The sequence below is a fragment of the Oculina patagonica genome, chromosome 6 (assembly GCF_052425735.1).
Source record: "Oculina patagonica isolate OP01 chromosome 6, crgOcupat, whole genome shotgun sequence".
NCBI lineage: Eukaryota > Metazoa > Cnidaria > Anthozoa > Scleractinia > Oculinidae > Oculina > Oculina patagonica.
Genome location: NC_135763.1, coordinates 13,633,318 through 13,648,356, shown reverse-complemented (window position 1 = coordinate 13,648,356; position 15,039 = coordinate 13,633,318). Strand labels below are relative to the sequence as shown.

General features: G+C 38.4%; 1 protein-coding gene across 1 annotated transcript; it reads right to left on the bottom strand.

Annotated features, from left to right (window-relative positions):
• Window positions 1–735: 735 nt before the first annotated feature.
• LOC144658744 (glutathione S-transferase 3, mitochondrial-like) lies at window positions 736–9,441 on the bottom strand. The gene is made up of 5 exons (XM_078519211.1): window positions 9,283–9,441; window positions 3,290–3,354; window positions 2,630–2,687; window positions 1,902–1,974; window positions 736–986 (listed from the first exon to the last, which is right to left on the bottom strand). The coding sequence occupies exons 1-5, from the start codon at window positions 9,403–9,405 to the stop codon at window positions 880–882; spliced, it is 426 nt and encodes a 141-aa protein (XP_078375337.1). The 5' UTR covers window positions 9,406–9,441; the 3' UTR covers window positions 736–879.
• Between the last annotated feature and the right edge of the window lie 5,598 nt (window positions 9,442–15,039).

The following is a 15,039-nucleotide window of genomic DNA, read 5'->3' as shown; positions in this document are numbered from 1 at the left end:
GATCCTGGAGAAAAATCTACACTTACAACATAAGAATTTTACATTCAGAACAATCACAGCACAATTTTGAAATTACATGTAGTGTAAACATGAACATATAGTGTTATCATCCTTATCTACATATGAAAGCTTTAAACCTTTCTTAGTCTAACTGGTGTGCTAATCGGCCTAGCTTAAGTGCTAGTTAGGCTAACCGGAGTGCTAATTAGACTAAAATGAGTGCTAATTAGGCCACCTAGAAAGGTATTCAGGTTAAATAAGTGCTAATCAACCAGGCCAGAATATTAAACTGGGTGCTAACCGGAGCGTTTTTCAGGCCAAAACTAATACCTAAGACATTATAACTCAAACTCAAAACTCTTGAAAATGTCAGTTTACTTAACAATTATCCTGTGAAATCACGTGGAATATCGCCTGATACTTAGCCGACGAGGCCGTAGACCGAGTTGCCTAAAATCAGACGATATTCCGCAAGATTGAGCAGGATAATTGTTTTATTATTCAACAAATTGTCAACAAAACACATTTTGCAGATAGAAAAACTATAATTATGCAGGGCTTTACAAGATTTCGGACAATTCTTCGCAACCTACGTATATCGCAGGATATCTGTTATGTACAGATGACAGATAACGTTAACATTTTAACATATATGGGCAGCTCGCGCATTTGTTGAATAATAAATACACATACATGAGGTAGGTCAGAGAAACTCATAGCAAAATACAAAATCAATTATCAGATACAGCTAGTGTTATTTATTTTATAGTCAGTCGTTTGTTCATGCATTCGGCTGGGTGACAAGCTAAAAGAAATGACTGCTGAGGAAGGAGTTCACGACTCTGTAAAAACTTTGTTTATTCTAGAAATCACTTTTGTTTAGACATTGATCACACCCGCCAGACGGAGCCCCAGCTTCACAGTACACCCCAGCAGAGTGACCAGGCCAAGGTAACCAAAACTACCTCTCATGCGCTTCTTAGGATCTGAAATAACAAAGATTTACAGTTAAAGGGGCAGTGTCATCAACATTTAGTGCTACCTGACAATCCAAAGGTGAAGGTGTTGGTATTAATTGGAAATCCACAAATAGTGGTCTGGCCTTGCTAAAATGTACTGTACTTGTTACAAAAATCCTTAGAAAGTGGTGTGGCTATAGACTGGTGAGAAAGAAGTGGCCTTAAACTTGAAAAAGTCGGGCTGATGAGGGTCAAGGTAGCATAAAACATTGTTTATTTCCTTACCCCTTAAACCAAATCTAGGATATGAAGACAACTGAACATTTGGGCTAGTAAGGAGAAGAGGGGGTTGCTAAACAACAGGGCAGTGATCCAAATGAAGAAGCCATTATCAAGTTTGCTTTGAAGCATTGCACAGTCAGTTTTGGACTACATTTACAGGGGTTTCATTAAGTTTTGAAGTAGAAAGGCACCAAAAAAGAAGTAGGTGGGCAGAAAAGAACACAATGAAGTAAATTTCTTTATGTTCAGTTTGAAATTAAGTGGGTACCAACTTTTGTATATCCTGGTTCTGGCACCTGGGTCTCGCCTTCTAAAGAGAACCCTGCATCAGGGTTTTCATTAAGAATTGTAATAACAGGAGAATAGTGTAAAGTAACCGGAGAATGATTTTTAAAGGTTCCGCATCTTTATAAAAAAATAGTTACAGGCCTTTAAAATTAAGCCGGAGAATTCTACGTAGTAAAAGGAGAATTTTCCGATATCCGATGCCTAATGAACACCCTGCTGCATGTACATGTAGCAGTTTTGAAATATGGGCTAGAAGCTGATAGATATTCTCCGTTTTCATACTGTTAATACAACCACCTCGCTTTACAATAATTATTGACAAGGTCACACAATAGGACCCCAGAAATGGCCATATTATTTAAGCCTACTTACCCCCGGTATAGTATCCATGGGCATAGAATAAGCGGGATACAATCCATACCGCTCCTCCTACTGAGCATGCAACCTAGAGACAGAGAAAAGAAATAAAAATTATGGTACCATTATTGTCAACATGATGTGTAACAGGCACTGTCACTGGATATTTAGGGGTTTAACTTCAGGCTGTGTAAACCTAAGGGTTCAGAGTAGGGAAGGGAGGATATTTAAAGTGGGGCATTTTTATCTGCTGCCATCTCTACCCAGGGTTCTATTGGGGGGTCCAGGGGCATGCCCCCTCCCCCCCCCCCCAAAAAAAAAAATTTTTTTTGAAATGGATATGCACTGAGATGCAATCTGGTGCATTTTGAGACATAATTAGTGTTCTAAGACAGGGAATACTTACTTCATGTGCACTGACCTTGTCGTGTCTGGATGATATTTTCAATATAGTTACTTATATACTGTAATTATACAATGTAACAATATTTCTTGGGGGAAGCTGAGCATTTTAGGTTGGAAGCTTCTACCCCTTAAATACCCTGTACATGTAGATAGAACCCTGCTACCCTCAACACTTCTCCTTAAGTTTGGGTCCAAAAGGTTGGATGAGTACTGTAAGGGAGTATTTGTACCACTATTTATTCAACAACTGGGGAATCATCCCACCAACTTCCCACTATCCTTCTGATAGATGTTTCCTACATTTCCCGCATCATAATATTATTTTTTTTTGTACTTACAGGATGTTCCAGTCCTCCAAGAAGCAGAAAGGTCAAGAACTGAGGATACATTTCAAGACTGAAGAGCAAAAGATGGACAAATTTAAATTACTAAATGCATAAAACTTAACAAAGTGAACACAGCTTGTTTTCAAGATAACACTGGTCATACACTTTTTTCTCCCAAGGTGATAATGGCTACCCTGCATTGCAGCTGAACATGTCACAAAATCCACAATACAGTCATCTAGTTATTTATGCAACAAATTTTGTAAAAGCTCTGATGTTCACAGATGGGAAACCCGCTTACACCACAGCTTGCAAATTCCCCGGTTCAGGACCGCAGCAGACCAAAGAACATTCTCTTATAGAGCCATGAACCACTGACACCCCTCTTTTAAAGCAAAGCTACAAAAACATCTTCTTTTCAACATTAAATTACTATTTACTTTAATTCCAATTTTATTTGTAAGCCTTAGAATTTAGAAGTGTAGTTTATAATTATCTTTACCCCTTTTACTGTAAATAATTACTGAAAAGCCCTGTGGGGAGTATTCTATTAAAATTCTTTCAAAGCAAAGTCTGCACAACAGCTCCCAAAAGTTGCTCTGATATACCAAGGCCTTCCCCTACTACCAACTTCCCTGGGTTGTCTACAGGTAATAAACTTGCTCAACTTACGTGTTTAAATGTGCTCTTTGAATGCAGTTGAAAATAGGCTTGTTTTCATCGTACATTTTTGGGTACTGTTAAAGAAAGTGAAAAGCACAAGAAGCACTGTAAGATCATTGAACAACAGAACATACAAATAAAACAAACTTACGCCAAGAATAAATACATGTTCACATAATAAGGACAATTTTCCACTGGCTAGGAAAATCAAGTACCGTAATGATTCGATTAAGCGCCTTCCTTCCAATAAGCGCCCCCTTCCGAATAAGCGCCCCCCTTCTAAAAGTGTTTTTGTCAATAAGCGCCCCTATTCCAATAAGCGCCCCCATTCTAATAAGCGTCCCATTTTTATAAGCACCCCCTATTGTGGATAACTGTCCCTACTGAAGTCATTGACGTCGAATAGATAAACTCATGAACATTCACCATACCGTACAGGTATATATTTACTGCTAAAATGAACAATTCTTTTAAAAGCAAGTGAACTTTCAACATTTTGTTACTGTTACAGTTGCTGTTATTGTTAGTTATTTAAATATTTATTAAAGTTTTGTCTTGAACATTTGGTTGTTTCTCAAAAAGTTAAATAAGCGCCCTCCCTTGAGGTGCCAAAAGTAAATAAGCACCCTAGGCGCTAAATTGAATCATTACGGTAAATTTATTTTCCCAAACACCACCAGAAGATAAGTACAAGAGGTATGAAGGCAGCATAACATGGCGGTTGATTTTGTTACAGTACGCTGTAAATGTACTTTCATTTTAAGCTTAGCATAAGTAGCAAAAGAGTTAGGGTTGGAATCTAATGCTTGCAAACTTGCAAGTGGTTATAACAAGTGTTTGCAGAATACAAATAGGGGTATCATATCTGGCTGCCAATTCACTTACACCGTTGGTTGGTTGGTTGGTTGGTTAATGGGCGGTAGACTTTTGTTTGCAATTCTGCTGACTATTGCATAAAGTAAGTTGCAACATTCTGTGAATAAATTAAACTTGACAGTGATGAAATGTTGGTAAAATAATGTGAGGCTAAGTGAAATAAACATTAGAAGTTAATCATCTATGTCACGAGCATGTTCAAATCTCTGTTTCCAACATCAAAACCTGTAAGACACTTACACAAAATAAACACAGGCTTCTAATAAACAATTTTTTCCAATCAGTCTAGGTTTTCTCCTAATAACCCATTACTTTTATGGCCTCCATGGCGAGTGAAAAGGAAATTTGCTGACAAAATTTCCCAAAAAGCTCGCCAATTTGGCGACCAGTGCAGTGTAAAGGGCTGGCTAAGCATCATTGTTCTTTGCAGTATACACTGTAATTACTGAACCAAACAAATTTCACCACAAAATTTTCCATTACAACCATTTCAATCGTGCATCTTGCTTATCCGTTCGGCTTGGACTGTGCTGTTTGATTCTTTGATCCTGGAGCTGCCATTAGTTTGAAAACCACATTTAAGTTGATTCCACGGTATTGCATTGCGCATCCTTTCTGCGCATAAGTTTTCGCGTCATTTAGCACGCGCACGAGCGCGCGCGCACACAGAACACTACGAGATTCCCTTCAGGCTCAGCTCGGTAAGGAAATAAATGGTCGTTTTCTCTTAAACGAGCACGGTGACCCCCATTTTTTAATGCATTAATTTAAATGTCATACTGTTGTCTACAATATATCGCGATTTAAAAAAAAGTTTAAAATTCTACATTGAGATATTTTAATTTTAATGCCGTAAAAAACACGTTTTTAGGTAATGCCGTTAACGTGCGCACGAAGCAAATCTTAAATTTCTCTCCTTATCTTAATTCCTGTACAATAAGAACAGTTTTTAATATAAGATCAAAGTCTATTTTGTTGAACTAGACTAATTCTTTAATGCAAAAATGTTTTTTTTTCTGGAAACAATAGCGATCCCCATTTGGATTACTAGGGTTCCTAATATATATCTCGCGGGTCGTAAATTTGCTATAATGCCCATCCATTTTACACAAAAACTAGCGCGGTGACCCCCATTTTTTATTTCATTTTTTTAATGCTCATAACATAATTGTTACCTGGACCAAGTTTCAGAAAATTTTTAATACTCCTTCTATTTCAGTGGAATCACCTAATTTATGTTTCTTTATTTTTCTGCACAGCATGAGAATTAACTTGTTTTTCATGTTTATCTTATCTTGTTTACTATTCTGCACGACTAGTAATAGTTCTCACTATAAAGCTGCCCCTGCCTTTTTATAATTTGTATTACAGCAATCAGGATTAGTGGAGTCTTTTTGTCGCCTTTAAAATTAGGCTTCTTTTTTACTGTGCCATGTACGTCAAGACATTGTTTGGTCTGTTTGCTGTGGAATTTCTTGTTGTGTGACACCATTGCGTCCTAAAAATATTCACAAGTGCAAGTCGAATATATTACCTAGCGCGCAGAAATAACACCTAGCGGAAATAACACACAACACATTCTTCGTGGTGACAACACGCAAGATTATTTCCGGGCTTATAACAATCACAATTAACTTACAATAATTTCCGGGCCAAAAAGCCTGAAGTGCACGAGTAACAAAATATGGCACATTCCGGCAAAGATTTGAGAAAACAATTTTTGATCCTTATTCAACCACTTTTTGGATAAAATAATCTGACAGTTTGTTGGCGAAACGAATTACCTTGTATTACACGACAAAGTTCACGCTTTTGTCTATTACTGTTTGTAAGATGTATAAGACACAGGCAACTCCCGAAAGCAAACCACCTTAACACTCGAACCAGCTCTTGGAACACACGTAGCCAAGAACACGAAACCGATTGCTCGAAATCTTTCGACGTATTACTAACAACTGCTTCAAATATCACTTAACACATCCAAAGCAGAGAAACTGCTCGCACAAATCTGTAAACACGCGTAAGCCAAAAAATCGGAGTAATCAACGTGTAACAGATGCCAAAACACACGTCAGTCTTTTTAATACCGTTCTTACCCAAGATAGGGATTTTCATTTACCGCTACCCCCCTGTTTTTGTAACGTCATAATACCCATAACTCCTTCGGGAATCTTCTGCTTATACGTCATCATTACCCAGAGAAGCTTTGCGGCAAAACGTCATCATTACCCTACATTCCTTGCGGCCTTTTTGGAGCAAATCGAGATTTTTTCTGGTATACATACCGTATATTTTGACTGTAAGTACATTCTCTATATACATACGCTCAAGCTACAATGAATGCCTCCTCGGGCTTTCGGCTCTGGGCGAAAGCCCTGCGGGGGCAATAATTAGAACAGATCAACGAAAAAAACTCTGGAATGCCAACAAAAATTACTGCGGAACATTCTGCGAATGATTTCAATTCAGCTCATCACGATCAGTGGTATTACTTCATGTAAAACGTTTTGCTTTTTGGTGACCAAACTTTTTCTTGTGGCGACCATTTTACAAAAGGAAGTCGCCAAAAGGCAACTTCTGAAAAACTTGAGCTTGGAGCACTGATGCCACTTCGTCAAATTAATGAAAGCAAGTATTGTGTTCAAATTTGGGCAGAGGGGTTAATGTATCACTGATGGGAACTATCAAAGTGTATCAGAAACGCTATATGAAACCATTGCAGTCTCTCTTTTTGCTTTTCTTCCGGTGCCCATGCTACTGGTTTCTCATATATTGTGCTCGCTTTCACATTCACCCCCACAGAATTTAAAACAAAAGAGAGACTGGTTGCAGTCAACTACATAGTGCAATGCCAAATGTTAACAGTCAAAGTTTTTGAAAGAAAAAGCAACAGAACTTTCTTACAGTGCAACTACTCCAACCAAGGCCACCCAATTTTTTTTTCACAAATTGACCAATAGCGTTTGAGTGTTAAAACGATCAAAAAGGTCGTAGACTTATTGCAACTGAAGTATGCAGCTTGCTTATATTGATAATTTTTCGGAAGTGTACTGTTCAATTCATTCATGAATTGGTACAGAATTTTGTCAGGCGGCCTTGGTTGGAGTAGTTGCACTATAACGGATTGTTAATAAAAATTTGCTTGCTTTCTTTGTGGTTTCATCTTGCATCTGATTGGTGGCTACACAACTGACATGTCAAAATCAAATCAAAAGTACTCATACTTTTATAATTTTTGCAGATCTAGGATAGAGATCATCATGTTCTTCTGTGAGAAATGATACAGAAATAATGGTTCACAAAATTCATAGAACAAAAACAGTGTTTGCCCTTCTGTAGTTTTGGGTATTTTTCAAACCACATGCCTCTGTATGAGTTTTGTTACTACTGCAATACTAACAACTATCCTGCAAAATCGTGCAGAATTGCGCTGATACATAGCCCATGAGGTGGCTTAAATCAGACGTTATTCTGCAAGATTGAGCAGGATACATGTAGTTGTCTCATAATTCAATAAATTGTCAACGAAACACATTTTGCAGCCAGAAAAACTGTAGTCACACAGTAAGACTTACGACAAAACTTGGCAACCTATATACATTGCAGGATATCTGTTATGTATGGATGACAGATAACAACATTCTGATCATACATGGGCAACACACACATTTTATATAGAGTAATAATGGATAATAGCCTTGAGTAAAAGTTTTGCCTTGTCTCTATTAAGTCTCACATGCAAGAAGTGCATTTGCACCCCTACATTACTCAGTTTTCACATATATATATTTTTTTACGGACATTCACATAGAGATTTACTTACACTCAGACTAAATAGTTTAAAAAGGCACCTTTTTTTTTCAATAAATTTATACATATACATATGACTAGTGAAGAAAATGTGAGCTGAGTTTTCTTTACCAAAGATGTAGCAAAGATTTCTAACAGGTGACATTTTGTTGATCACAGGGAGAAAATTTAGGCACATTAAAAGAAAGATCCAACCAGACACAGTCTTTTAGCCTGAAGTCCTCATGTACCTATCATTTACATCCCTGTTTTCTCAGTTCTCTAAAAAATTATAATATTAAAGTATCATTCAGTTGGTTTTTCCAACAAAGTACATTGCATTATTGGGAAAGAATGTCGCCTTACATAATCAACACTAGAAATAATCTTGGGGGCAAATTATCAGGGAGACAAACAAGTTGAAAATTTGTCTGGCACATGTAAAGCGGGGGGGGGGCAAGGGGGGGGGGGGAAAAAAAAAAAAAAAAAAAAAAAAAAAAAAAAAAAAAAAAATAACACAAAATTCAAAAAAAAAAAAAAAAAAAAGAAAAGAGACCCCCCCGGGATGTAAAGGAAGCAATTACATTCACACTTTGGTGAAACACATTTTGGCATCACAAACAAAATTATATATCAATACATTGTATAGATCATCAAAAATTGTTCAGCCATAAAATGTGTGTACAAAAGGGAATGTGTGCTGCTACATGTAGTAGCAATGCCATGAATTGGTAATTTGCAAAATAGGAAAAACAAAAGCGAAAAATATAAAATGAAAGTCTGTAGGTCTCCAATAATGACAACAATGCACATTACCGAATATGGTAAAAATCCTACAAACCTGGGAAGAAATGTATAAATAAATTATAAAAGGATGACAGTAACAGCTTTGGAATGGTCACAAAAGAAAAACATAACTTAATTTGAATTTTAAAGGTTAATTATGAACAAAGAAGTTCAAAGGTTTTAGCTGTGAAATTGGATGAAGTGCACTGAATGATGTATTTTAAGGAAAGCTTTAGATTAAGCTTATATTGGTTCTAGAAAAAGTAAGCTCAAGTCCCCTGGAGAAAAACTAAACAAACAGGGTTGTACAAGCTTTAACTAATATGAAAATTTAATACATGATCGAGCAAGCTTTCAACACGTGCTATAGTAGACTACAAGTAAGCTTATAATATACCGCCTGTTAAGCTGAAATCACGATGAATATTTATTTTGCTGGTAACAACATGGACCATGCAGCCGCACCGCGGAAAATCACGAGCAAGCTTGCAGCTTGAAGCTCGCTACTTCTACGTTAAAACGTAAAATTATACGAAAAACAGCATACATACAGGTATATTGTACTGCTTTCTCGCTTTCCCCACATTCCACGCCAAGTATGCAATCATGAACCCAGACGAAACGGTTGTGAGGATGACATAGCCGAACTCTTTAGCCACAACTATGGACGCCATTTTGGATCCCAGCTGCCTTTGAACGAAATCGAGGCTTGAAGACACATGCTTTCCACGTGCTTTGAACATTTTGATTGGATGAAAACATATCTGAATCAAATAAGCCAATCAAATCAATCTTGTAATGACGTACTTGTCACCTCCACGCTATTTGACAAGGAGAAAACTGCCCGGTCAGTTCATTCACTTGCCCGCCGTTTGAGGTTTTGAGCTGAAGAGTTTTTGCTGAACGTGACATTCCGAGGTCGAAGGTTGTCTTAGACGTTATAAAAGAAAACGAAGATGAAGTGCTTAGTACCCCTGGTTGCTGTGGTTCTCTTGGCCGTGATGATTAATAACAGCAGCGGCACTACTACCGTTGTTCAACCGTCTGCAACTGCCAACGTCGTGAACGCATCTAGTGCTGCCGGCGGCTCGAACACAAACGCATCGGCCACGGCTCCACCGGCAACAACAACGGCGGAACCGCAGGCAACAACGGCAAGCTTTGGAGTTAACGCTTTACCGTCCGTTCTTTTGATGAGTGTGGCGATGTTAATAGCTGCTCTCAAGTAAACTTCACGCTCACAGTTCAAGTAAATGCAGTTGCCGCCACACCTACTTTAGACTGAAGAACTTGCAATTAGAAATGTTTTGTTTGACTGTTTCCTTGAGCTCTGGATCATTTTCGCAGTGGTGCACGGACTGTGGATCTTATCATTTCCTGACGGACTACAATTTATTTAATTCACGATTTACAGATACAAAGAGATTTCTGGACCACATGGCGTTACGAAACTGAAAAACTTGGCGAGCGCATGAAGATGGCGTGGCCCCCCACATCATTGTACGGCACTGCAAGAAAACTTTCTGCAACTGTAAGCTTTTCTTTTCGTCTTCAATACATGTACTTTTTGAGACTGAACTGTAATTTAGTGTTGCTTGAGGTTATTTATTATTTTGGCATTAGTATTTGTTTCACAAATTTCCATTTTGTACAGAAAAACATGCCGGCTTTGTCGTTTCCACCCGCGTGATTTTGGGCGAACTTGCAGGAAATATTTGCTTTTCTGTGAATATTTGTGGACACTGTACTTGTTTTCAGTCGTACCCTGTGTGTAATTTTCTTGATTGTTGTTATTTAAGAGAAAATAAACCTTGAAGCATTTTGAATTAGGGCGCTGTCTATCGCCTTTCAAATATCGCGCATTTGAGCGCGTGTGATAAAAAAAAATTGCCGATTTGAAGATTTTGTCCGAGTTTACGAGTTTTCTTCTTTATTGCAATAAACTTGTTTGTTTATCAGCACGTGTACTTGGTTCATGGACCGACACCCCCGAAATTTTCGATTGGGTTGAAAATTATATTTTTTGGCGTACAATGTAAAATCTGTCGACCATGCGGCCTTTTAATAATCGCTTCTTTATCTCGCCTTGCCGTCCATGCGGCCAAGAATTGGCGGTAGAAAATGAAATTTTGCACAAATTTGCATCAGAAATATGTTTGAAATACGTCGGGATTCGCCCGCGACTTCAGAATCAACATCGATGTTCTGGTTCGTTGCGAAATCTTTTCCAGTAATTGGGCGGCAGCATGGGTCATTACGAAACTTATTTCACAAGCGAAGAAATCTTGGCGTTGATTTTGAATACTGAGTCCTGGCATGAAAACATTCGCCGTTACTGAAAGAATGCGAATTTTGATTTCTAGTGGCAATATATGAAATTTCAACGGAACCCAGTGAAAAACAGGTAAAGCTTATGGGCAGCTGAAAGCGATGTACGCGCATTTGCATTTTCGGGGTCGATAAAACCAAAGCTTATATTTTTTCTGCCGTCAATTTTCAAAGACAAGCTCTTTCTCCCTCTCCGACTAGATTCCTTGGATAATAAATTGATTTCGATTTTATGAGCTGCAAAGTTGAAGATTTTGGCAAAAGTTTGATGCAGAAGCCATCCACCTTATTTTCAACATTGTACGTTTCCAGAGAAATATGGAAATTTTTAGTCGCGAACGTGTGGGCAGTTTAACTCGTCATTTGCGTAGGCATTTGTATAGCATTGTTTTGGGGATTATGTGAATTCTTCTGGAATTTGACAACAACACCATGGTTGTCAAAATTCGTCCTTAATTTGTGAAAGATTTTACATCGAGAAAACAAGGCTAATTCCCGCAAGGATTAGAAACGGTTTGATTATTCGCGCGCGGTCATTTTTCCACAAGCGTATTTTTTGTTTGCTTTCCTTCCGACTACCCCAAAATAGGGGCTTGACCGCTTCTCATAGACCAGCATAACAACCAGTGCATACCAACTAATGGTGCTAGTTTATTGACCGGACTTTAGAAATTATGTAAAATTACTTGCGTTTCTCGTAATGAATCTATGTCAGTGAAATGGTTTTCCCGTATTTCCTTTGAAGTCTTTAAATAGAAGTAGTTCCAGGTGATCTAAAGTATTGTTTTGATTCCCTGTAATGAGCGAGACAGCTGCTTTCATTAACCATTCATGAAATTCGTCGTGGTTTGAAAATAATGTTGAGTCTTTAATGAACTTTCTTTAGCTCCAAATGGTTGCTAGAGCGACATCGAATCGATTCTGTAAACAAGGGCAATTTGAAGGGAAGTATTTTTGTTCTGAAGTACAATTAACTTTTACTACAGCAGAAAGTACATATAAAACTCGATCTACGATTGATCTGCCAAGCAATAAACACTGCCAAAGTCCATTTTAAGTTATTTTTTAGTTGCTATGGTTTTGTACATGTTGTAATTTCCCTAATCATGGAAACAAAATATTTTCCACGTGACGTAATATTTATTTGAGGGTAACTACGATTTATACTCTGCGAACGTAAAACGTAAATTTTTTACCAAAATACGAAATTTTTTTATGAGAAAGTGAATAGCGAAACTTCCATTTATAAATTTTTCGGAGAATTGATGTTTGTGCGTACACAAATTTTTGCTTAATTGGCAGATGTTCAGGTCAGAATAAACCATGTCAATCAAACGTTGAAACGTTATCAGATTTTCTTGTTACATTCGATTAAAATTGCAAAAATATTATTGGATACGTCCTCTTCTTTCTACCAAATTCGAGAAATTTGCCAAATTATTGAAGCAGTGTTAATATTTGGATAAGAGTTCAAACCGCATGCGACTCGAAAGGGTGAATAATTTATCAGCAAAAAAGGGGGGTTACTCATAACATCCACGCTATTACGTGTGCGCCAAAATATTTAACGTTCATTGTTTTTGTAAACTCTCTTTGAGGTCGAAGTCTAAATTCATGCGTGCGGTTTCCTGACAGTTTGATAAAACAAGCGCTTTTCTGGAAGCTGAAATACGCTGTATGTGACGTTTTCTGAACCAGTAGCTAACGGTCGCTAACACATCTGCGCAGCCCTGGCGCGTAATAGACGTAATAGCTTCTGGCTGGTTCAGGCAAAGAAAACAAATTGTCCACGAAGTCTCCACAAACAGCGATACCCGTGTCAAATTGAAACGGAGCAGCTTGAATTTCAGCTGTTTCCTGTGGTCGTTGACTGAAATGCAGTATAACTGTTAGCGAATCGTTTTTCAAGCACCAAAGGAAACGCGGAAGACATACGCAGACGCTTTTTTTGGGTGGGTGGGGGGGGGGGGGGGGAGAGAAACGCGCGACGCGCCTAAAAAGCGCCTGCCTTGGAGACTAGTCATGCTACGGACTCGCGGGAGTTGCGAGCTAATACAGACGCTCCAGCGAGCAAATGGATTGTTTGCTCTCTTTTCCTTTGCTTTTACCCTCTCGGCAACTGCGTTCTTCCTTGGCGGAAAAAACGAGCTCGGGCGAGTGGGTTGCGGAAACGAGCATAAGCAACCATCGTCACAGCATAAGCTCCCATATGCCCCCCCCCCCCCTCCGTTTTTCCCTCTTTTTAAACAACCTGCTACCAAAATGAGAGGGATTTGAAAAGCATTTAGCCCTGGGGACTTTTTACGTATTTTCCAAAACAAATGTTTAGGATAATACGTAAACAGCCCCAGGGGCCTAATCCTTTTAAACAAAACTCTATTATTTTAGTACTGAGGGTGTTATTCAAAAAAAGTTATAGAATTTTCCAAAACAAATTAAACGACCGTTGTACGAACTTGGTAACGGAAAACACGGCGACCTTTAATTTTCTAATTAAACGAATGAGTTGCCGAAAACAAGCTGAAATGTTTACAGCAATTTCAAACACTTCTGTTTTCCTCAGTTTTCATTAGAATTTCAGATATGGGAAGAAATTAAAATTTTACCGGAATTATATTACAACTATGAAACCGATCTGTAATTCTGGGGTCTCTGGGGACGTGGATTGACGCATTTCCCATCTTGACGCACGAGTCGCACGGTTCTGGAACAAAACAGGTTTATCTTGCTGTGTCTGCTTCTGGCGCATCCATTATTTATCAAGTAAACAACAGCAAGACAACACTGCTACATATTTAATTAGTTCAAATAATAATATTTGTTTGGTCTAGAGAATTCAGTTTTCAGGTGTTTTGGCGATGTTTGGAAAGTGTTGTTTTCGTCTTTGTTAACAAGTTACCTCTCTTTGCAAATCAACAAAGCAAAACAGCCTTTAGCTAGAGAGGGCGCAAAAACAAAGAATAACGAAGAATAACCTTGTGATGTACCACTAAACTCTTGCGTTTTTAAAACAAGTACATGGTTATTAGTACGAGGAATTCTTTTTATGATCTTGGGACACAGATATCCGTGTGATCGGTAATGGGTTGTTACTCCAAAATTCATAGTAACAAAGAAATCTCTAATAGAAATTTCGTGCGGCTGTGTAGCACACACAAGTGATTTTAAACGATAATATCAAACTGTAAATAATGCCCCAGATGGAAGAAAATTGTCTCCATACGTTTCGGGGTTACTACCCTTTTTTCTGGCGTTTCAAATTTTCCATTGAAAAAGGGGCAGTAACCCCGAAACGTATGAGACAATTTTCCTCCATTATCGTCCAAAATTCATACCCAGGTGACAACCAATGAGCAATTTTATGTTACGTCATCAGCTTGGAATTTTTCGGTGTAGATGAGCGCGCTACAACAGCCTGTGGCCCCCGGAGGTGGGGGGGGGGGGGGCACTCCCTATAATGGCCTATACGGGGAGGTTCCGCCCGAAAGGGGTACCTTTTTGAGGCTTCAGGTATATAAAAGGGTAGGGTATTTTACAAGTTAAGGTATATGAAAGGGTATGGAAATCTGCCATTTAGGTATAAAAATGGCCTTTAAATATTTCCAACAGTCGAAATGTATGGCTGTATTGTTCCAAGTCTATGCCATGTCTTTTAGGTATATAAAAGGGTTACCTTATTTCAGTAAAAGGTATACAAAAGGGGTACAATTTCTGTCAAAATGGTATATAAAAGGGTAAGGGGTTAGAACTGGGGGCGGAGCCTCCCCGTATAAAACTTTTCTGAGTGCCTCCGCCTCCCGGGCTGTGTTCGATTCTGTTTTCCCAGGCAGCTGGCCCCACCCAAGTTTATACGTTTTCCTTTGAAAACGCAACTTTTTATATTTGTTTTTACCTTGTATTGTTCCCACGAAAACGATCAGTGAAATACTGAAACCGTTTTCATCAAAACGGAGACTTCATTCAGTGGCGGATCTAGGGGA

Excerpts from the sequence above, each read along its gene's own strand:
- LOC144658744 (XM_078519211.1), bottom strand. The coding sequence starts at position 9,405 with ATGGCGTCCATAGTTGTGGCTAAAGAGTTCGGCTATGTCATCCTCACA. Across the intron at positions 1,975-2,629 it reads TTGGAGGACTGGAACATCCT|GTTGCATGCTCAGTAGGAGG; the intron begins GTAAGTACAAAA and ends CTCTGTCTCTAG. Across the intron at positions 987-1,901 it reads CCATGGATACTATACCGGGG|ATCCTAAGAAGCGCATGAGA; the intron begins GTAAGTAGGCTT and ends TTGTTATTTCAG.